General features: G+C 44.6%; 1 protein-coding gene across 2 annotated transcripts; it reads right to left on the reverse strand.

Moving 5' to 3' along the window:
* Nucleotides 1–197: 197 nt before the first annotated feature.
* Nucleotides 198–12,163, reverse strand: LOC138774472 (cystatin-like). 2 transcript variants are annotated; one of them, XR_011360323.1, is made up of 5 exons: nt 12,071–12,163; nt 9,985–10,210; nt 9,054–9,172; nt 7,366–7,464; nt 198–394 (listed from the first exon to the last, which is right to left on the reverse strand). XR_011360323.1 is itself a non-coding variant. In XM_069955378.1 (4 exons), exons 2-4 carry the CDS (start codon nt 10,201–10,203, stop codon nt 317–319), a joined length of 396 nt encoding a protein of 131 aa, XP_069811479.1. In that variant the 5' UTR covers nt 10,204–10,210; nt 12,071–12,163; the 3' UTR covers nt 198–316. The 2 variants fall into 2 exon arrangements, 1 of the variants encoding a protein (XP_069811479.1); XM_069955378.1 differs by lacking the exon at nt 9,054–9,172.
* Nucleotides 12,164–24,195: the final 12,032 nt, after the last annotated feature.

Raw genomic sequence — 24,195 nt, forward strand, 5'->3', positions numbered from 1 at the left:
TCCAAAGAGTCTGTGAGGAATGAGAGTTGGAATCTGATTGGTTGCTAGGGGCAACTGAGCCCGTTTCACTTTACACCATGTTTGATAAATCTCCTCCATAGTGTCTATTCATTTACTGGGGAGTTATTCATTACATTTTTTTATTATATGTCATTATACACTAAGCAAATCACACAAAATATGCAAACTAAAGTCCTTAAGAATTAACTAGAAATACAATCAATTCAGAATAACTGCAGTAGCATGATCCCAAATAATGTGTAGAATTTATTTATTTATTTATATCGAGTATAAGACGATGCCACTTGGGCCTGCCTCACTCCGTACACTGTTGAGATGTGAGTGTGTATGATCCTTGCAGAGATTTGTAGACCACAAATCTACAGTTTAAAATCTGTGGAAATAAATAATAGTATTAGGTACAACTATAAAACAAAACAAAACTTACTTGTTTATGTCTAAAAGGTTAAAGGACAACTCTGGCCAAAACTTATTTTTTAATATGTTATTACATAAGGAAAGTTAGACAAATTAATTATGGGAAATGCACTTATAGTGCTATTTCCCTTAATTTAGTAGATCAGGCAGGCTTCAGATTCTCTAAAAAACATAGTATGAACAGATGATGGGGGAGTAGTACCAGGGCCGATCCCCAGCAACACCCCCCCGCCACACAGCCGGCAACTGTGCGGTGGCAACAGGGGGGTGGGTTGTTTATGTGGATTGGCCCTGGTACTACTACCCTATCATATGTTCATATTATGAGCGTTCCTGAGCACGGGTCAGGAGCGCTCATAGTATAAGCAGATGATGATGGAGTAGTACAGAAAGTATGTGTCCCACACACCATGCAGGGAGGGAGGGAGGGGGGAGGTATTTAGATGCACAGACACCTCTCCCCCCCTGCTCGGTGCCAGGGCATCTAAGTGTGCTGGTGTACTGTAACAACTCACTAACACTACAATACATACAGTTCCATAAACAATACACTACATAGACTTCTACACAGGGGCGTAGCTAAAGGCTGATGGGCCCTGCTGCCAAATTTTAGCTTGGGGCCCCCCATGCCATCTCCTTATGTACTGCCCCACTGCCTCCCCCTCATGTACTGTACCACTGTCACCTATAATGAATGGACTGTACTGTACTGTTTCATTCTCTAATCATTGTTTCCCAATCTCTGACAGCCAAAAAACTACAACTCCCATCATAACCTGTCAGCAGGACATGATGGGTGGTGTAGTTCTGCAACTTGGAAAGCCACATGCTGCAAACCTACAACCCCTATCATGACTGTTAGAAGGGCATGATGGGGCTTGTAGCTCTAGGGATAATAATCTCACCTGTCCAGGTCCCTGCTCTTCCCTGGGGTTCTGTCCTCCTCTGGTCAGATCTGGCTTTTGTGTATGATGGCTCGGCCTGTATTACACAGAGCAGGAGTCCCGGAGGCAGGAGAAGGAGCAGTGGGCCCCTGCCAGCAGTCTATTCAGTTGTATCAGCAATTACAGATACAGGGAGGGAGACAGGGCCGGATTGGCACTAAAAAGCAGCCCTGGCATACAAATCACCCTTCCAGCCCCCATAAAAGATCATAATATAATGCCCCACATAGTATCCAATCCCTATAATATAGTGCCCCACATAGTATCCAATCCCCCTAATATAGTGCCCCACATAGTATCCAATCCCCCTAATATAGTGCCCCACATAGCATCCAGTCCCCATAATATAGTGCCCCACATAGTATCCAATCCCCCTAATATAGTGCCCCACATAGTATCCTATCCCCCTAATATAGTGCCCCCCATAGTATCCAATCCCCCTAATATAGTGTCCCACATAGTATCCAATCCTCCTAATATAGTTCCCCCACATAGTATCCAATCCCCCTAATATAGTGCCCCACATAGTATCCAATCCCCCATATAGTGCCCACATAGTATACAATCCCCCTAATATAGAGCCCCACATAGTATCCAATCCCCCATATAGTGTGGCCCCACCAGAAAAACAACATGCAAGTAACTCACCTGTCAGCCGATCCCAGCTGGTCCTCTCCCGGCAGAGCGCGCACTCCCATCATCCTCCGGCTTGGACAGAAGGGTATAGAGACACTGACTCTGCCGGATGTGTCCTGCAGCCTCTGTCATGAATTATAGTGGCTGCAGGGACACCCTCTGCCTGACCCAGAGGATGATGGGAGTGTGCGCTCTGCCGGGAGAGGAGCTGCTGGGATCGGCTGACAGGTGAGTTACTGGTTTGTTGTTTTTCTTTTACTGGGACACTGGGTACCGTTCCGGGATGGCGGGATAGCACCCCGAAATCGAGACTGTCCCGTGGGATCCGGGACAGTTGGAAGCTATGCATATATACCCATACAGGAAAACACACACAAGCACATACATACATCATACATACAGTCACATGCACACATATATACCCATACACACACATGTCAGGCAAACCCATACAGGGGGGGGGACACACATACATAAATGCTGCACATAGAGGCACATACAGCCAGACACATATATGCTCATACAGGGACACACACACACACGCTGTACATAGAGGCAGATACATACAGTCAGCTTCATATATACTCATACAGGGACACATACATACACACATACACATGCTGTACATAGAGGCACACACATACAGCCAGCCACATATATACTCATACAGGGACACACACATACACATGCTGTACATAGAGGCAGATACATACAGTCAGCTTCATATATACTCATACAGGGACACACACACACACACACACACACACGCTGTACATAGAGGCAGATACATACAGTCAGCTTCATATATACTCATACAGGGACACATACACACACACATACACATACACATGCTGTACATAGAGGCGCACACACATACAGCCAGCCACATATATACTCATACAGGGACACACACATACACATGCTGTACATAGAGGCAGATACATACAGTCAGCTTCATATATACTCATACAGGGACAGACAGACAGACACACAGCCAGCCACATATACATACAGGGACACACACACAGCCAGACACATATGCATACAGGGACACAGACACACACAGTTCTGTACACTGAGGCACTTACATAGTCCTCCTCTCCTGTATTTTCCGGCAGTCTGCAGGGGGACGGGACTGCCCTGTAACCCCTTGTATGCTGTTTCCTGTACTCTTCCCCACTGATCAGCATGAGACCAGCAGATCTTGTTCCTCCTCTTCCCCTTCCTGGAGCGTTTAATATGGTTGGGCCGTCAGCACTCAGTGAGGCTGCCTGATGCTGCTGCACACAGTCGGTGGAAGTGTCGGGCAGGGCCCTCAGCATCTGCTTTAGAAAGGGGGGGGGGGCTGGGAGGGAGGGTTTCCGCTGCACTGCCGGTGTCTTTTTTAATATACAGCCTGCTTAGTGCAGTTCTCCCAAACCGGCTGTCATTATCACAGCCGATTGGGGAGAACTGCCAGTGACAGAAAGTGGTGAGAGGGGGGGGGGGGGGGGGGGAGTTGGCGGGCCCCCCTAGCTTAGGGCCCGGTCGCCATCGCGACCACTGTGACCCCTATAGCTACTCCACTGCTTCTACATATAGTGCGCTGGACACTTCATATGAATTACACCTGATTCGTGACGTGACGGTTTTTGAGAGAATCTGACACCTGCCTGATCTACTAAATTAAGGGAAATAGCACTATATGTGCATAGAGGCAGGCCAGGCAGCTGCTATGGGATCCAGGGGAGGGGCCTTGATGCACAGAGAAGATAAGAGCCGTCCTGTGTTCTTCTGCTTAACCTCTTAACTACTGCAGTGTGTAAGTGACCCAATATTCATTTACATACTGCAACACATAAAAGGGTTAAAAAGCACAAGACAAGGAGATCTCTGCTTTACTGCTCTGATAACCCCTGACCTCTAGTAGTGAAATTAGCTCTATTACGAGGTTATCAGTGCATGAGCAGTAAAGCAGAGATCTCCTTGGCTTGTGCTTTTTTTTGTTGCACCATGTAAGTGAACATTGGGTCACTTACACACTACAGTACATACAGAGTTAAGCAGAAGGTAGTTCCCTCCCACGCCTATGTATTTAACCATAAGGACTCAATAAGGGTTAAATACAGTGGACTGACAGAGCAAGCAGCCATTGGTTCTCTGCTCTGCAAGTCACTTTTGTAGCTCCAGGCAGGATTCTGCCTCTGGCCACAAGAGATTTTATTCTTTGGCCACATCACTGAGCCTATATATATATATATATATATATATATATATATATATATATATATATATATATATATGTAGTAGGGGAGGGGGGCCTGTACAATTTTTTTGCTATGGGGCCCCATGAATCCTAGCTACACCCCTGTGGGGTGCCCTCCTCTCTGCAGATGCCCACAGTGCCTTCTCCACTTAGCGTGGACCCTCTCCTGCTGGTGGCCGCACCGACCTGCCTGCTACAGGAGCGCATCGTCCTGTGCCTCGTAAGAACACGGTGACAACCCAAGGGAGCATGTGCAGTTTTGAAAAGGGAATGTTACAATATTACTACTCTCAGGATTTTGGTGTGGAGTAGCTTAATGTCCATTAGCTGGATCCCTCAAGTCCAGGGATGGGCAACCTTTGACCACTGGCGGAACTACCGCCGTAGCAGCCGTAGCGGCTGCTACGGGCCCCGCCGCATCAGGGGGCCCGTGACGCGGGCCCCTGGAGCTTACATATCCTGCAGCACCCGGCGGCTGAGCATGCCTCCCGGGTGCTGTAGCCGGGGGCCGGTCCCGTGCTCCTCCCGACCCGGAGACTCCTTTCCCCAACCATAGGGAAAAGGAGTCACTGGGCCAGGAGGAGCACGGGACCGGTCCACAGCGCTCCTGTCACCCCCTGTCTGATGCGCGGCTGCCGTCTGATGCCACGTCCTAGCCCCGAAAGCGCGCGTATCATAGAGTTCTGTGTGGGCTTGTGCTGCGGCCGCGACTTCCGGCACAGAGACGTGTGCTGGAAGTCGCGGCCACAGGCCCACACAGAACTCTATGATACGCGCGCTGCCGGGGCTAGGACGCGGCATCAGACGGCAGCCGCGCATCATGAGGGGGTGACAGGAAAAAGGCTCGACGGGGGAGCGTGTTGTTAGGTGAGTTTTTTTCTTTTTTTTAAACTTGCTTTCCTCGGACGGGGGGGGGGGGGGAGAAGGGGGCATCTATAAGAAAGGGGAGGGGGGAGAGAAGGGGGCATCTATAAGGAAGGGGGGGGGGAAGGGGGCATCTATAAGGAAGGGGGGGGGAAGAAGAGAAGGGGGCATCTATAAGGAAGGGGGGAGAAGAGAAGGGGGCATCTATAAGGAAGGGGGGGGGAGAAGGGGGCATCTATAAGGAAGGGGGGGGGAGAGAAGGGGGCATCTATAAGGAAGGGGGGGAGGAGAGAAGGGGCATCTATAAGGAAGGGGGGGAGAAGAGGAGGGGGCATCTATAAGGAAGGGGGGAGAAGAGAAGGGGGCATCTATAAGGAAGGGGGGGGAGAAGGGGGCATCTATAAGGAAGGGGGGGGGAAGGGGGGATCTATAAGGAAGGGGGGGAGAAGAGAAGGGGGCATCTATAAAGAAGGGGGGGAAGAGAAGGGGGCATCTATAAGGAAGGGGGGGGAGAGAAGGGGGCATCTATAAGGAAGGGGGGAGAAGAGAAGGGGGCATCTATAAGGAAGGGGGGGGGGGAGAGAAGGGGGCATCTATAAGGAAGGGGGGGAGGAGAGAAGGGGGCATCTATAAGGAAGGGGGGGAGAAGAGGAGGGGGCATCTATAAGGAAGGGGGGAGAAGAGAAGGGGGCATCTATAAGGAAGGGGGCATCTATAAGGAAGGGGGGGAGAAGAGGAGGGGGCATCTATAAGGAAGGGGGGAGAAGAGAAGTGGGCATCTATACGGAAGGGGGGGGAGAGAAGGGGGAATCTATAAAGAAGGGGGGGGAGAAGAGAAGGGGGCATCTATAAGGAAGGGGGGGAAGAGAGGGGGGCATCTATAAGGAAGGGGGGGGGGAGAGAAGGGGGCATCTATAAGGAAGGGGGGGGAGAGAAGGGGGCATCTATAAGGAAGGGGGGGAAGAGAAGGGGGCATCTATAAGGAAGGGGGGGAGAAAAGAAGGGGGCATCTATAAGGAATGGGGGGAGAAGAGAAGGGGGCATCTAGAAGAGAAGGGGGCATCTATAAGGAAGGGGGGGACATCTATAAGGAAGGGGGGGAGAGGGGGGGCATCTATAAGGGAGGGGGAGAGAGGGACCATCTATAAGGAAGGGGGGGGAGGGGGGCATCTATAAGGGGGGGGGAGAAGGCCATCTATAAGGGGGGGACACCATAGGGGGAGAGCAGGCCATCTATAAGGGGAGAACATAGGGGGAGAGGGGGACAACATAGGGGGAGAGGGGGATATAAACGTACAACATTGGGGGAGAGGGGAACATCTATAAGGGGACAATAAAGGGGGAAAGGGGGCCATCTATAAGGGGACAATATAGGGGAAGAGGGGGGCAACATAGGGGACCATCTATAAGGGGACAACATGGGGGGGGCATCTATAAGGGGGACAGCGGGGGGGGGGGGCAACATAAGGAAGCTATCTATAAGGAGGGGCGACAGAGAGGAGGGCCATATACTAAAATGGGATCACATAGAGTCAGCCTACCCACTAAATGTGGGTGTAAAGGGGCCAATACAGATGTGCAGTTGGTAGAGATGAGGATGGTGACAGAGTGTGAAGCCTAATATGTCTGTCTGGCAGATTCTGTGGATTCGTGGTCCGGAGAAGTTCTCATAACGGCCCAGGGCAGATGGAAAAGAAAATGAAAAGGGAAGAACTCCGATCAGAGAAGACGTCTCCTGTAAGTCACCTGATGTAACTGTACTGTAATTTATATGGTGTACAGAACCTGTGTAGAGCTGAGTGTGTTGATGGCATAGTGGTCGATCGAGAGGGGGTGGGGCGGGGGGGCCCCAATCAAAAGTTTGCTATGGGGCCCAGCCATTTCTAGTTACGCCCCTGCCTTTGACCCTCCAGCTGTTGCAAAACTACATCTCCCATCATGCATGGACAGCCAAAGTGAAGATTTGGCTGTCCATGTATGATGGGAAATGTAGTTGTGCAACAGCTGGAGGGCCGAAGGTTGCCCATCCCTGCTCTAGTCTTTATAACAGCTCAGTGTTACATAGAGTTGGTCGTAATGACAATAGAAACCTGATCAGTTTTACCAAACAGTGAACAACACAATAACTTGTACATCTAATGACACTTTAATAGCTGCCAGCTATGCTCCAATATGTAATAATAATTTATAACAAGAATCTTCTGAATGATAAGCCCCTGGTTTTAATAGTGATTTTACCTTTGAATACTCGCTATCACAGGATAAACTGTCGTAATCTTTCTTGCATCTTCTCTTCCCAATTTTTATATACATTTTGTAATTATATCCATTAACAACCTACAAGAATAAATGTATATTAATAAATTATAAAAAGGTTTACGTGAGATATAATTATCTAAGGATGTATATAATACCAAGGCCATTAATCTGCATGGTAGTAAGAAATGAACTTCTTGGAATACAGTAGTAAGTCACAGTATACAAAAACCTATGAAACGCTTAGCATTGGTTACTTTAAGGCTATGTTCTTATTACGTATATTTGAGGCTGTATGTTTGAGGCTGTATAGCAACCAAAACCAGGAGTGGATTGAAAACACAGAAAGGCTCTGTTCACACAATGTTGTAATTGAGTGGATGGCCGTCATTTAATGGAAAATATTTGCTGTTATTTTAGAACAACGGCTGTTATATTGAAATAATGGCCGTTATTTACTGTTATATGGCGGCCATCCACTCAATTTCAACATTGTGTGGACAGAGCCTTTCTGTGTTTTCAATCCACTCCTGGTTTTGGTTGCTATGAGGACCTGACATGAGGACCAAATACAGCCTCAAATATACATAGTGTGAACCCAGTTAGAGGCACTTACAATTACTTAACAATACACATGTGAAGCACCTCTCCACTCTCTATCTTTCTGATCTGTGAGCAGTATGAAGAGTGTGTGTGTGTGTGTGTGTGGGGGGGGGGGGGGGGGGGGGGGGGGGGCGTCCAGGTGTGCCCAGAAGCTCCCACTGACCTAAGGACCTATTACACAAAGCGATTATTGGCCGTATTCGTCTGATACCGACTGTTACGGATGATATTCGCTTAGTTTAATAGAAGACAACGATCAGCCTCATGCGCGATGACGGCTGATTTTTGTCTTTCAACATGTTAAAACAACGATCCAGATAGCAGCAATCTGCCACCGTCGCTCCGTGAAATAGGAGTGGCAGCAGCAGACTGCCGTTATCTTCTATGGGCTGCCCAGACCATCTAGGAATAACCCGGGCAACCCCCTGCAGCTCCCTGCGCCCCCCCCTTCACTTATCCGCTCACTGCCGGTGCATGTAATAGCCAGGAGCAAGCGAGCACCAACCTGACAGTTGGTTGCTGTTTGTTTGCTCCTAATAATGTAATAGGGGCTTTAAAGGAGAAGTTCGGAGGATTATAAAATCCTGCAGCCGGCAGGGGGCAAATTGATTACAAGTACTAAGTTACCCCTCTACGTGCCCACGGTGTGTGGCGGGACCGGCTACAGGACCCCCGCCGGGCTCCGGGATCTCTGAAGCTAACATGTCACGACCCAGCTGATGGACTCACCACTCAGCCAGTCAGTGAGTGGGATGGGATGCCGCTTCAGTCACTGAATGGCTTAGCGGCCAGTCCATTAGCCAGGACAGACCTATTTCACACCTAAAGTCAAAATGCCCCCAAAAATAACTAACTAGCCAGCTATCAGTTTTTTTCATACGCTTTTTTTTTTAGCCAGTCAGTGACTGGGTGGGACACCGCTGTAGAACTGAGAGGAAAATGCCTTCCGGCGTGGGTCCCGGAGCCTGTAACCCAGCGCTTCGCAGGCACAGGGAGAGGTAAGCAATGATTGTTTATTATGTTCCTTCCTGCCCTTGCTGGCTGTGGATTTTTTCTAATCGACTTACTTTTGCTTTTAAGGAGTAGCACTGAGTTTGCTGCAGTGTGGGGGAAGGGGTGTGTGGGCTGTCGTGCTTTTAGGACTGGGACTGTTTTTTAGTTCCAGTCCTGCCCTGTTTGCATGTACCTAAGAAACAAAAAAGTATCATCAATATCACTAGGCATGGCCGATAAAGAGAATATACAGTACTGTATATTGTCTCTATAAAGCTGTACAATCTATTGGTCCTAAATCAGTAATACATAAATAGATATTATCCCTTTAAAGGGGTAAACCCACCTCAACTAATATAGTTACTCCCATAGGGCTAGTCAAAGTAAATATTTTGGCAAATACATTCATTTAGAAAACGTGCCTCCTTCTCCTGATATGCTGCTCTTTCCCTCCCATTGTTGACAGCTTGTTGTCTAAATTACTGAACACAACTCTGCTCTAAAAGCAGTGGTCTGGCTGATATATAGAGATGAGTGATTTATTCACAAATTCAGTTTGCCAGGTATGTGAATTTTTTGGCGTAAAATTTGGGAACTTAACCTTAATGAACTGCACTAAAACCGCTAAACAATTGTTTTGGTGCGGTTTTAGTGTAATACTTACCTATCCTACCCCAGTGTCCTCTTCTGTGCCACCCCCAGCCCACTCAACCAATTACTGAAATAGACGGGACAGCGACAGCTAGTCATTGGCAGAGGGTGCTGTTTGTCTGCAGAGCATGGACAGGTGAGCATATTTTGCTGGATTTCTATCTCACTCTCTCTCTAGCTATAATGTAGATGTATTGAGATACAGTGCAGGCAAATTAGCTAAATAAATGTTTTTGCAAAATTATTTACTGTGACTTACCCTGCAAGTATAAGTATGGGGAGATGAGATGGGACTATCCCTTTAACTGTAGTGTTATATGCACCTACATAATAACAATGATGCCTTCAAGTTACCTGCTTCTCAGCTGACGTAATCTGAATGAGCTTGTATTTGTTGTTATGTTTTTTATTGTACTCCTTAACAGCAAACTTAGCAGCCTTTATAACCTCCATATCGTTTACATCTGCACCATTATAACCGCCTATAATAGCATCATTACCAGCTTGGGTACTACTAATAGCAGGAAAAAGACTTATGGCAACAATAAGGCACGTGTACACTATTACAGCCATGGTTTACCTAAAAAAGAGAGAGTAAACATTTTAGTTTTAACTATTAGAAGCGTTTTACCAAAGGATTGTTAGGATCAAATAAGATAGATAGATACAGAATTATATGATATATACAGGCCTCAAATTTGACAGAACAGACATGATAACACCCTGATAACACCTTCCTCCTCACCATTGTCCCTGGCGCTATAGGGGGCTGTCAGCAGGTCTGATTCATCTAACCTGCTGATAGTTCCCCTTTAAGACCGGCGTACAAGTCCTGTTACCAATTACCTGGCCAGATTTACCAAGAGGTGCAGCACGCCTCCTTAGTAAAGTCTGGGGAACCTGAGCCTGCTGCAGGCTGGCACAGATATATACACCTGCTCCGGAGCAGATGTAGATTTCTGTATGGTTTACACCTGTTTCCATGTGTAAACCCTGATAGATTAGGCGCAGTATGGCAATGCCTCCTCCCTGCCTTGTTGCGCCCCACCCCCCCTTATCCCTACATTTTTTTATGTGCAGAGAAGATATATCTTTGGACCAAATTAGGTGGTAGTGGTGGTGGTGGTGGTGGTGGTGGTGGGGGTCAGGTATTTAAAGCAAAAAAAAAAAAAGTTGTTTTTTAGGACAATAACTGCATCACCTGCCGAACGGACCCCAGGACAGATCTTGGATTAAAAGCAGCTATCCGAAGGTACAAGTTGTTTGGGGTGGGCCGATTGTGGGCACAGAGTCGCTTTAATATTTACTAGTTAGCCTTTCCCTTTTGGGGGATTATAAATCTGGTTCCTAAATGGGACTCTTGTCTAAGGCAACTCTGTAAAGCCTCATTGAGCTTCTTAAGAGTTGAAAAATGTATCCTTCAAGGTTTAAGGTTTACTTCCTTGTGTCTATAAACCTTTGCTAAGTGCATCAGTTAAGTCTAGGATTTAGACTTCTTTTGTGAACTTTAACTTCTTTTACACCTAAGGTGCCCTTCTTCACTTGCTGAATGTGGTCAGAGCCCTTAAAGGGGTTGTCCAGCAAAAATGTTTTTCTTTCAGATCAACTGGTGTCAGAAAATTATATATATTAGATTTATAATTTACTTCTATTAAAAAAATGTCAAGTCTTCCCATACTTTTGGCTGCTGTATGTTCTGCAGGAAATGTTAAGTTATTTTCAGTGCTTTCTGCTGAAAGAGCAGGAGAGGTTTATATAGAAAACAATAAACTATGCCTACTTCTCTGCCCTCCCCCGGTGTCCTTCTATGGGTCTCTGGGTCCTCCGCGGAAAGATCCTACCTTCACTTTCGAGACGGACTTGTCTCAGAGGTGACAGCCCGCTCAACCAATCACTGTCCGTGTCATTGACTGAGTTATTACTGTTAGACAAGCCCATCTAGGAAGTGGAAGTGTAATCGTTCAGCGCAGGACACCTGAAACCAAAAGGAGGGCACTGGGAGAGCACGGAATGGTAAGCACAGCTTCTTTATTATATTTTATATACTTGTAACAATATATAAGAATGTTATCCTCACCAGATAACCCCTTTAAAGTATCTGAACTACTTTATCCAGATTTATAAAAGATATTTACTATACACAAGCTGGGTTAGGCTGGTTTCACACTACGTTTTTGTAATCCATTTTTTTTGTTGCAAAAAAACGGATGCATTTGAGTGCATCTGTTTTGATCTGTTCTTCCATTGACTGCAAGTATGAAAACAGAGTGCTTCCTCTTTATTGCACCTTGTGGCAATATAAGTCTACATGATGCACATGATGTCATCTTTACCTGCTGTTACAATAATCACCATGAGTAATATTACCCTGTAGTTTTGGAATAATAGTGATGCCAATAGTGACCCCCCCCCCATTAATCATAAATAAATTCTTACTTACAGATCAAACAAGACAACAATCAGCACCAAATGCGACCTGTGTTCCTGTGTTTGCTTCAGCACTGTAGGTACATACAGGCGAATCCTCTTTAAACTGTGGATATTGAACAGAATAAATAGGAATCAGCAGCTGCAGGCCACTCCTCTGACCCTCAGAGAGAGGAGGAGAAAAGATGCAGCTGAGCACTGACTGACAGCTCTGGCTGGACTTACTTCAAATAAATACTGATATAAAAACCTGTCAAAAGTTATGCAAGGCAAAAACGTACTTCTATACTGAGTAGATGTCTCTGTTAAATGCATATTTTTTTATTGAATCCGATTTATTTATACTTTTAACAAAACTTAAAGGGGTTGGCCACTTTATAGTAAAATAGTTTAGTGTACAGCACATTTCACCCTTCTAGTCAGAAAATACCTTTCTTATGGTATGGAGGACACAAGACAGGTGAGGCCCTAGAACTGACACCCACCCTGGTGTTCCTGCTTGCTTACTGCAACTGCCCTAAGTGGCAGCGGATAACTAGGCGACAGTCCCTGGCCTGAAGAGGTGTAAACACAGAACGCGGACAAGACGAACAAACAAAATAAATCGGGATCAGAAATCAAGGTCGGTAACACATGGTTGGTGCGGTACAAAGTCATAAATCAAAAAGCCAAAAATCAGGAAGCTAAAAACCAGGAATTCAATCAGGATAAATTCTAGGTCAAGGGACACTCAGGTAATGAGGCTCTATCGCAGTAGGGAATAACACATAAAGGAGGATACATATGGAGGCCGGAGTCCTCCAGACTCCAGGCCCAGACCTTAATGCAAAACTGCACTGACTGGTGCCGGCTGCCACTCAGTTTATACAAACACATTTCACCTGGGCAGATTGGGCAGGGTTGGTGTGGCCGCGGCCGTGGCAGGAACAGGGAAGGAAGCCGCCATGTCCCTAGCAACCGGACAGTCATTAGGGACGCAGTTTGCGCACTCCCCACACCCAGCCGGTCGCCGGGTACATTGTAGGAGTTGCCAGGAGGGCGATCGCACGCTCCGGGAATGCTAAAAGCCGAGTGTGATGGCCGGCTCCTGATAATGGAGCTGTTTTTTGTTGTTGTTTTTTTACAGATGCAGTGAAGAAATAGCAGGGTTGTTCATTCCTGGCAGCCAAGGCAAAATAGACGTGAGCAAGTACTAAAGTGCTTTTTAATGTTCGTTACTCGAGTTGAGTATTGTCAAATGCTTGAGTGCTCAATTCAAGTAACGAACCCCATTTAAGTCAATGGGAGACTCCAGCATTTTTTTCAGAAACTGATGGAAACAGCACACCCAGTTCCCTGATTTATGAACAATACAGTCTTCCTAAGAGGCCCTGGAATTTGAACGTACATACTTTCAGTTGTTAAGTATCTATGTATGAGAGGGCAAGTGGGGTTGCTTTCACAAACCAGGGCATATTTATGAAATTGCTGAACCACCAAGTTGAAAACATGCCTGAGGCAAGGCATGTGAGGGAGCTTGAAGTGGAGGAGGGGTAAGTGCTGCAGAACAGGGAGACAGCACTCCAACATATACCCATGTTTGAGATATTTTTAATAAAACAAACAATTGACATCAAAATTTTAATTAATTTTTGATGGAAAAACTACCCATTAGAGTCGCCTCTACCGACTGGTTGATCTTGCCTATTGTGACCCTCTTTATAATTTTGGTTAAGAGCCTGTTGTGACTCTGTTAAAAAAATCTGGTCGAGAGCCTGTTGTGACCCTCTTAAAAATTGTGGCCAAGAGCTTGGTGGTGAAGCCCATAAAAATCGTGGATGAGAGCCTGGTGGTAACACCTGTAAAAAAAAACTCTCTCTTCAGCGCACAGAGACTCTTATGGAGAAGGAGGAAGAAGCTAACACACCTGTCAGTTGGCTAAATGGTATGCTGCTTTGCACTGGTGGAGAAGAAAAGTCTGGTGAAAGCCCTATTCTTCTTGATAAGCGTCAGCCTGTCAGCATTCTCAATTGACAGACAGTTATGCTTATTGGTCATGATACCCCCAGCAGTGCTAAATAAACTCTTTTACAAGACTCTAGTGGCAGGGCAGGCCAGCACCTCCAAGGCGTACAATGCCATGTGTTCAGCTTTGACACCCCATAGTTGAATGTTGCAGAGTGATCAGGGAGGACGTATGGTAGACAGGTACCCCCAGTAGGTAGAAATGTGACCCCAATCAGGGCCGGCCTTAGGGTAGATGGCGCCCTGTGCAGAATTTGTTTTCGGCGACCCTCATATATATCCCACTCAAATGCAGCATCCCTATATATAGCTCCTGCCATGTGCAGCATCCCCATATATAGCCCCCCCCCATGTGCAACATCCCCATATATAGCCCCCCCCCCATGTGCAGCATCTCCATAATTAGCCCCCCACCATGTAAGGCATCCCCATATAGTGAATGACCCCCCCCCCCCCCATGCAGTGTCCCCCATAAAAAATATATAAAAACATACTCACCTATCACAGCACTCCCCAGTAGATCCTCTCTTCTCCCTGAGCTCCGGTCCCCAGAGAGCCAGGGACATAGCTAGGATTCATGGGGCCCATTCACAAAAAAACTGTATGAAGCCCCATGAATCCTGCAGGCTCCCCCCTCCCAATATAGATACTCACTTGGCTCACCACAGTCCCCCAGCGTTCCTTTGTTCTCCCAGCTCCCCAGCACAGGAGTGCCAAAGTGCGCTGCAACAAGGTGTCTGACGAACTCCCCCAACAAACCCTGGGTGGACACTGAAACTGCACAAATAATCCACCATTGTATACATGTACACACACACGTAGGCATATTAAAGAGACACACAAATATGCACACACAATACACTTTACATACAGTAGATACAACCAATCATACTAACACACATTATATAAATACACAATAGATGTGCGCGCCCGCGCACGCACACACACACACACACACACATTACATAGATGCACAAGTATGCCAACACAGAAAAATTACACAGATATAAACATATGCAGATTACATATAAATATACACACATTTATAGTACTAACATTCACACATGATGACACATGCACAAACACACAGACATTACACAGAAATGCACATTCATACACTAATTTTTATCCAGGACAGGGAACTCCAGGGGATCTTCATGTCTCCTCTTCTTCAGGACAGAAGAGTTGAGCCCCTCTCCCTCCTTATCGACTGCAGAGCTGTATTCCAGAAGGGGTCTCTGCAGGGGAAGGGGGTGTCATGAGAAAGGAGGGGGCCCTGCTGATGTTTTCTGAATTTTCCTGTCATTTCTGTGTGGAGGAGGCACCAGCTAACAGGCAGGAAGATAGCTAATCCTGTTCGTGGCCTGGGAGCTAAAGGAGACCTGTGCACAGAGACTGCAGGGGAGGGATAGGTCCCGTGATTTTGAGCTGCCCTGCAGCCGTGCAAAGGGCCCATTTTTTATTGAACAGTAATGAAGTGGGAAAGGCAGTACCGGCAACTGACAGCACTACTGCTTATACTGCCCTGCTGTCAAAGCTAGATCCAAGGAGGCAGACTACACTTTGCCTCCATGGATCTAGCTTATACTGCCCTGCTGTCAAAGCTAGATCCAAGGAGGCAGACTACACTTTGCCTCCATGGATCTAGCTTATACTGCCCTGCTGTCAAAGCTAGATCCAAGGAGGCAGACTACACTTTGCCTCCATGCATCTAGCTTTTCCTCCTTCCAGGCATGCTTATAGTAAACAGGGTCGGCACAGCAGCCGTCCCCAGTGCCCCACTTTGTTTACTGGAGTGATGTGCCCTGTGCAGTGGCACTGGTCGCACACCCCTAAGGCCGGCCCTTTCCCTAATAGGTACATATGTGCTCCAGAGTTCTTAGGTATGTATCCATTTGGTACGAAGGTGTCCCCCCAGTAGGTGAATAGGTATCACTCAGTAGTTAGGTGCCTATTAATAGGTAGATGAATGCCCCAGTAAGTAATTGTACCTCCAGGGTAGATAAGTGCTCACCATTGGGTAGATCAGTTCCCCACAGTATGTAGCTGCCCCAGTGTACAGAAGTAGATTGTTTAACAGTTTAGATGCTGCAATCAATTGTGATTGTGGAATCTAAACAGTTTGTACCTTCCTTATTGAATTCGAACATTCCTGATCCCACATGGTTAATGGTGTGAATGCACAAAGATACTAAAGTACAAAATTAGCAATATTGCAGAAAACAATCCAAAGTCATGGTGCAAAATGTGGTGGTGCACAGATTTTTCTTTTAAATTAAAGTTTGGTATCTTTGGATTTGTAGTGACATATAGAATTCATTTAGCATATTACAGTTTTATAACAGTAATATATTTTATGCCAGTAGAAACCCTGCCAATGGAAAATTAAAACGTTATGGGTCTTAGAAGGTGTGATGGTGAAAAACGTACACCATAAATCTATATTTCTGGAGGTGAGGAACGGGTTAAGCTTAGTGGTCAGTATGAAAACTGCAAGCTTTCAGGATTATTTTAAAATATAGATCATAAAATGTTTAAAGAAAATGCTAAATAAATATATACATATAACATAGCGATGATTTAAACAATAGGTAATTTTCTTATGATGCCCTCATGTCACAGTGACCCAGTTGTCTGGCCATTGTCAAAGTCACTCAGATCCGTATTCATGGCCATTTTTCCTACTTCCAACACATCAAGTTCTAGTACTGACTTTTCACTTGCTGCCTAATATATCTCCTCCCTCGACAAATGCCATTGTCGCAGATAATAAATGTTATTTACTTAACCGGTCAGAGAGTTTACAATGTATGTAGAAAGACTGTATATGGAGACAGCAGGGCTGCACAAGAATAATTAAACTGCAAGAACAACCTTTCATAGGCTTATTACTAGTTTCTTAGCAATATGAAAGCAGAACACTATTAGCACCAAACCCCAGGGCCAGATCACCCATAGTAAGGCACCTATAAAATTCACGGGACCCTTAGAATACATTCATATAGTCACCACACATTTCATAGTTTAAAGAGTCACTGTCGTATTTTTTTTTTTTGCAGAAATCAATAGTCCAGGCGATTTTAAGAAACTTTGTAATTGGGTTTATTAGCCAAATCTGCCATTATCTGCATGTAAAAAGCCTTTTCCCAGGTCCCCCCCTCCTTCCTCTTTTTCATCCACTCTGAAAAATCTGAAAATTGTGACTTGTTGCAGGAGACGTACCCTGTCTGTTCTAGGGAGAGGGGAGGGGGGAGGAGGAAGGAGGGAGTTAGCCGGCAGCAGAAAGCAGATAACAGAGGATTACAGGCACGGAGCTGGGTGACAGCTGTAATCCGAGCTCAGACAGGTCACTGGTGATGGTCAGTAGAGATATCCTGTGAGGGATTTGTAGATTAACTCTTTGTTGTCCTGTTTTGGTCTTTTCTTTAGCTCTCTCCATAGGAGAACAATGAAGACAGGGGGGAGAGCTTCAAACTGATTTTTAATGATAAAAATGCATTTTTCAGATAATAAACCCAATTACAAAGTTTCTTAAAATCGCCTGGACTATTGATTTCTGCAAAAAAAAATTTCACGACAGTGACACTTTAATGCTTTTTTATTTTCTCCATTGATTAATATTCACCACAAAAATAAGTCCTCTTACCAAACATGTATAAATTGGATAATGTATGACCTCATTCTAGCACCAATAACAAAGGCCATATTTTATCCTTAAAGGGAACCAATCACCTCAAGATGGTATATTAACCCCTTCAGGACCGAGCGAATTTCCGTTTTTGCGCTGTCGGTTTTTCCTCCTCGTGTTTAAAAGGCCGTAGCACTTCCTTTTTTCACCTACAGACCCACACAAACCCTTTTTTTTTGCACCACTAATTTTTCCATAAAATATGCTGCGAAACCAAAGAAAAAATATTTGCACAGTGAAATTGAAAATAAAACGCTTTTCTTTTATTTGTTTTTTTTTTTGTGTTTACACCTTTTGTCCTATGATACAACTGTCATGTTATATATGTTCTTCAAGTCAGTACGATTACAACGAGATGTAACTTGTGTAACTTTTATTTTATTTGATGGCTTTTAAAAAATTTAAACCTTTTTAAAAATCTAAATACTCCTTAAAATTGTTCTATGACCATGCTTATAACACTTTTATCCTTTGGTCTATGGGGCTGGTTGAGGTGTCATTTTGACTTCGTATATGCAACTTTTTGATCGCTTTTTATTACAATTTTTCTGGATTTGATGCGACCAAAAATGCGCAGTTTTGTACTTTGGCAGATCTTTGCACTCATGCCGTGCAAGATCAGGAATGTGATAATTTAATAGTTCGGGCAATTACGCACCTGGCAATGCCAAATACATTTATTTATTTATTTTTATTTATAAAATGGGAAAAGGGGGTGTTAATAAAAATTTTTATTAGGGGGAGGGGATTTTTTTAATTAATGAAATTTTTTTTTTTTTTACACTGTAAAAAGTCCCCCCACTGTACACGGGGGGACTTCTATATACACAGCATTGATCTCCCATTGAGATAAATGCTGTGTATATAAGATAGCACCAATCCATTAGATCGGTGCTCTGTTGGTCTGGTCTGCTGCAGACCAGATCAGCAGAATACCGAGTCGGTATCAGTGTCATTCTGATGCTGAGGCCCGGCCGGGTAAGTGAAACGGATTGCCCCATGTAGCATCATGTTATAGAGCTGATGGAGCTGAGCAGATTCAGTATAACTTGTAATTTATTGATTGATATCTCTGCTGTTTCCATGCTAAAGAGTCCAGTCCATTGAGTGACACCGCCCACTGGACTCCTTAACACAGAATAAGAATCAACAAGTTACAAGTTATACTAAATCTTTTAACACAAAGATATATATCAATCTGCTCAATCAACTATGTTGGATATGGTGGACTAGATCATTGACCGGTGGTCTATGAGAAGTATAGGAGTGTTTGTATTTCAATAATTCTTTTTCTCTTGTGTAATTTTTTACTCACTTCACATGCTTAGTCAACTTGTAAAATGAGTAAATAGATTCACCAGAGAAATCATTTTATTGCGATAAAACACCCCCATGCGCCTTGTTGACCATTTTATTATAAAATAAAAAATAAAATTGCTGATTTTCGATTGGATGGATTGGATGGATTCCATACAGTAATTTGAGAGTCAGCATAGGGAAAATGTGATTTTAAATCTTTTTCCAATTTCACAATTTTTTATTTGAACTTATTTACCCCTTAATGACCAAGGGCGTAAATATATGCCCGTGCATCGTTAAGGGTGTTCAGAGGGGGGCTGCACAACGACCCCCCTCTGAACCGCCACAATCCCGGGCGCTATCTGCAGCCCGGGACTGCGGCAATTAGCGGGCATGGTCCGATCGCCGTGCCCGTTAATTAGCTTTTTAAATGCAGCTGTCAAAGTTGACAGCTGCATTTAGAAAGCTGCTTTTTCCATACCTGGTGGTCTAGTGGGGGGGATCGCCCCCCGCAACATGATCACGGAGGAGGGATCCCCGCATCTCTGCTGGGTCGGGGTCTGCGCCCTAATGGCGCTGATTCTGGCTCAGCATTCTATTGCTTTCGGCTGCAGCAGCTGAAAACAATAGAGCACAGATCTCATTGATCTATGCAGTATAACTGCATATGTTTGTTTATTAATAAAAAATCCCCTCCCCTAATAAAAGTTTGAATCACCCCCTTTTTCCCATTTTATAAAATAAATAAATAAACATGTTTAGTATCGCCGCGTGCGTAATTGCCCAAAATATTAATTTATTTTATTCCTGATTCCTCACGGTAAATGGCGTAAACGCAAAAAAATTCCAAAGTGCACAATTGCGCATTTTTGGTCGCATTAAATCTAGAAAATTTTTTATAAAAAGGGATCAAAAAGTCACATATGTGCAAACATGGTACCGATAGAAAGAACACATCATGACGCAAAAAATTACTCCTCACACAGCCCCATACACGAAAGGATAAAAGCGTTATAAGAATGGCAATAGAGCGATTTAAAGGAACATATATTTTTTAAAAAAGGTTTACATTTTTTTAAAAGCCATCAAATAAAATAAAATAAAAGTCATACAATTTACTGTACATATCGTTGTTATCGTAACAACTTGCGAAACATGTATAACAGGGCGAATGGCGCAAACACAAAACCTACCCAGATAAAAAAAAATGCTTTTTTTTTTTCAATTTCACCACACAATTAATTTTTTTCAGGTTTCGCTGTGTACTTAATGCAAAAAGCCTGTCATTGCAAAATACAATTAGTGGCACAAAAAATAAGGGCTCTAGGTGAAAAAATGCAACTGCTATGGCCTTTTAAGCACAAGGAGGAAAAAGCGAAAGCGCCAAAATGGAAATTGTTTTGGTCTTTAAGGGGTTAAAAGTTATATTTTATATAGAGGGGGGGAGTTCTGCACCCCGGGCTAAGTGCCTGTGGGTTGAGTGTCTAATACATTGGGTTTGTAGTCCCAGACCCACCCATGATAGGGGTGTGTGTCTTGTTTACTATCCTTCAGACCCAGGCTCTACAGCTATATCATGAATAGTGGCTATAAAATTATAGCACATTGGGATAATATTAGTTTACATGGAGCACATGAAGTCATCTCTACATTACACTAATGTGTAAAATTAGTAGACATTTCCCTCACTAATGGTGCGTTTACACAGAAAGATTTATCTGATAAATCTCTCTGTGTAAAGACACCATTAGATGCAATTTTTTTAACTGGATCTTTTTTTTTTATTTATTTTTTAGTAAAACATAAAAAACATAACGTACAGGGCACTTGTGAAGCCATTTAGTCAGGACAAAGCCAGGTATTAAAATGAAAAAGAGGTTAAAGGAGAAGTTCAGCGAAAAATATTATTTAATTATTGTATTGCCCCCAAATGTTATACAGATTACCAATATACACATATTATGGGAAATGCTTATTAAGTGCTTTTTTTCCCTGCACTTACTACTGCATCAAGGCTTCACTTTATGGATAACATGGTGATGTCACGACTCGACTCCCACAGCTGTGTGGCTGTGGCTGCTGGAGAGGATGATGGCAGAGGGACACTGAGGGACACAGGGCACTGGAGGGACACTGAGCATCCCTCTGCCATCATCCTCTCCAGCAGCCACAGCCCACACAGCTCTGGGAGTCAGGTCGTGACATCACCATTTTATCCAGGAAGTGAAGCTTTGTTGCAGTAGTAAGTGCAGGGAACAAAGCACTTTATGTGCATTTCCCGTAATAAGTGTATAATGGTCATTTGCCCTTTGCAATGTGGCTATACAGACTGCACTGCTGTATAGAAAAGTTTCTGTCACTGTCCTCCTGCACAGCTCTGTGATTCTCACTTCCTGATTGGTCCATGCTGAACACACCCCTTCCCCATTGCTGTCATGTGACCACACAGACCTCTGACAGCAGCCCTGCTTCTCTATTCTAGCCTGTTGTACTACGCTCCTGCATTATGTGGATCTGCAGCACCATCCTGTATCTACAAACTGCATGCAGTTTTTTAATACTTATGTGTGGTGCTCAACGGCCGGGATAATGTTATGCTGGTGGTTGGCGTATCGCTCAGCCAGTGATGGTACAGTTGTGACGCCAGTGCTCACTCAGCACACAGGTATGGTGGTATACCTGCTTTGTCTAGTGGCTGGCTATAAGGATCCCCAGTGGTCGGTAACCTGACGGGTTTTAATCAGTCTCTTGGGTTCTTATCATGGTGGTCCGGAGTGGGAAGATGACCCACCCAAGGATAGTGTAACCGGTGTAAGTAGTTGCTGCTGCAATAATCACTCCCAGTAGGATAAATAAAGGAGTTTTACTGAAAGTCTCTGGCAATACAGAATAGCTTTGCACTAGCACTAGCTCACTGAATCTGTGCTGGGAGATATTCAAGTGCTGAGGTAGCATAGCAGTGGAGGTTCAGTTGAGTGTTGAAAAGAGTAGAAGAGTTTAGAGAAGTTGAAAGGAGTTTGTCGGGAGAGTAGAGGAGTTTGTCGGGAGAGCCCCAACCCAATGTAGTAATATGCTCTACCGGATCTTGAAAGAAGAGTACTGAAGAGAAGAAGACTTGAGAAGTGAATACTTGTGATCGTGTTTCGACCTTACTGTTGCTATACCACCTTCTGCCCTGCAGTGTCGGGGTACGCATCGTACGAAGGTGACACAAGCCCCAGACTATGTTACCTGGGCGAAGATAAGTGTCAGAGCATGTCCCGGTTTCACCTGTGCTGCAAGATAGAGTACGTAGACCTTGATTATGGTTGGTTTGCTCTATCCGGTCAGTTCCTCTGTCCCAGGATACTGCCCTGCACTATTAAGAGAGGTTCTCTGCATGGGCTGGGGTGATCTCTGACTTGTCTTCCTTTAGTTGCTTAAAGCGTAACTGTCATTTCAGGGTCATTTTTTTGAAAACATTAAATATCAACAGTTCAAGCGATTTTAAGAAACTTTGTAATAGGTTTTATAAACCAAAAGAGTTTCCTTCTGTACTGAAAAAGCAATCTCCCAGCCTCCCCCATCACATCAGATGAAGCAGGATTTCTGTCTCCATTATGTGGCTATGGAGAGGGGAGGGGCTGAGCACGGAGCAGTCTTGCAAAGCACAACACCCTGCAATCTTCCCTCAATAAGTTCATAGATAAGCACTGACCTTTCTGACCCCAGAATCCTGCGGTTTAGGTACCCAGAGATTCTACAAACAGCTGACCTTCATGTCACCTCTTCCTGCTCCTTCATCTCCCTCAGCCCCTCCCCCCTCCATAAGGATAGAATGGGAGAGCAGAACCCGTCTTCACTGGCTTCTCTGTAATGAAGACGTGTTTGCCTGATAATGCACAGATAAGAAGTCAGGGGGGGGGGGGAGGCTGAGAGATTGCTTCTTGAGTACAGAAGGAGGCTTTTTTGGCTGATAAAACCTATTACAGAGTTTCTTAAAATCGCTTATACTACTGATTTCTGCAATAAAAAAAAAATATGACAGTTACGCTTTAAGGCTCGGTTCAGACGTTGTAACTGTACGGCTGTATTTGCGGCTGTAATTGTGCGGCGGTATTTTTGGTGGTTCGTGTGTATGCTTGGAAGTATAGGATATGCGGCCGCACAGTGCACACTATGTCTGAATCTACGGCCCTATCGTAAACGGACCCGTAAAAAATGAACAAGACCATTGTTTGCGGCTGGACATGCGGCCGTGGATTGACAGGCGGTCCGTACGGAGTACTTCAAAAATAGCCGGCAATGATGCCGAATGCCGATGCCTCTAATAGTTAATATATTAAATTACTAAAACACATTTTCTTTGTAATCAAGACACTTTCGTTGTTCAATAATTTATTTCTAACGAATCCATCATTTTGCAATTAAATATACTGTTAAAATAAATAGATATATATATATATATAAATAAATGTATATTTATCTATATATTTATTTTTTGACGGTATATTTAATTGCACAATGATGGATTCCTTAGAATTAAATTATTGAACACCGAAACTGAATTTATTTCCACGAAAATGTGTTTTATTAATTAAATATTAATTAGTACAGGAAGCTCCATAAGCCATTAATTCATATTCCCGGCAATAGAGCATTCTGTACTAATCATCACTTTACTTTAATGAAAACATCAAATGTTTCTTCTAATTATGTTATCACAATAGCATTATTAGAAGAAACATTTAGAATTATATGTGCGCTCAGCTGATTGGATGTTCGGCTGAGCGCACATATAATGAGCCGGTTCGCAGTACAGTGACTTCATTGTGCTGCGGACCAGCGAAGAGGACACATCGGGGTGAGTATAGAGCTCTCCCCACCCCCTCCCCTGCACTGCACCCCTCCCAGCAAGGAAGGGGGGTCACTTAACCCCTTCCTTGCTGGGATGGGTGCAGTCTGACATCAGTCTGGCCCCCAGGGGGTTAAGGAGGATGCAATACATCTTCCCTTAACCCCTTGGGGGTCAGACTGTAAGCAGCGATCTGTAAAGATGCTGCATACTGTAAGGAGCACAACACCGCTCACAATGATGGGCGTTGTGCTCCTGTTTGTGTGTTTTTTGTGTGTTTCTCCCTTTTTGTTTTTCAGATATCGGTATCCTG

The sequence above is a fragment of the Dendropsophus ebraccatus genome, chromosome 15, assembly GCF_027789765.1.
Source record: "Dendropsophus ebraccatus isolate aDenEbr1 chromosome 15, aDenEbr1.pat, whole genome shotgun sequence".
Classification (NCBI taxonomy): domain Eukaryota; kingdom Metazoa; phylum Chordata; class Amphibia; order Anura; family Hylidae; genus Dendropsophus; species Dendropsophus ebraccatus.

What these genes read in the sequence shown, in the direction of transcription:
- LOC138774472 (XM_069955378.1), bottom strand. Translation starts at nt 10,203, where the DNA reads ATGGCTGTAATAGTGTACACGTGCCTTATTGTTGCCATAAGTCTTTTT. An exon ending in TTACGTCAGCTGAGAAGCAG is followed by an intron (nt 7,465 to 9,984) that starts GTAACTTGAAGG and finishes TTATTCTTGTAG; the next exon opens with GTTGTTAATGGATATAATTA. An exon ending in GTGATAGCGAGTATTCAAAG is followed by an intron (nt 395 to 7,365) that starts GTAAAATCACTA and finishes TTATTTCCACAG; the next exon opens with ATTTTAAACTGTAGATTTGT.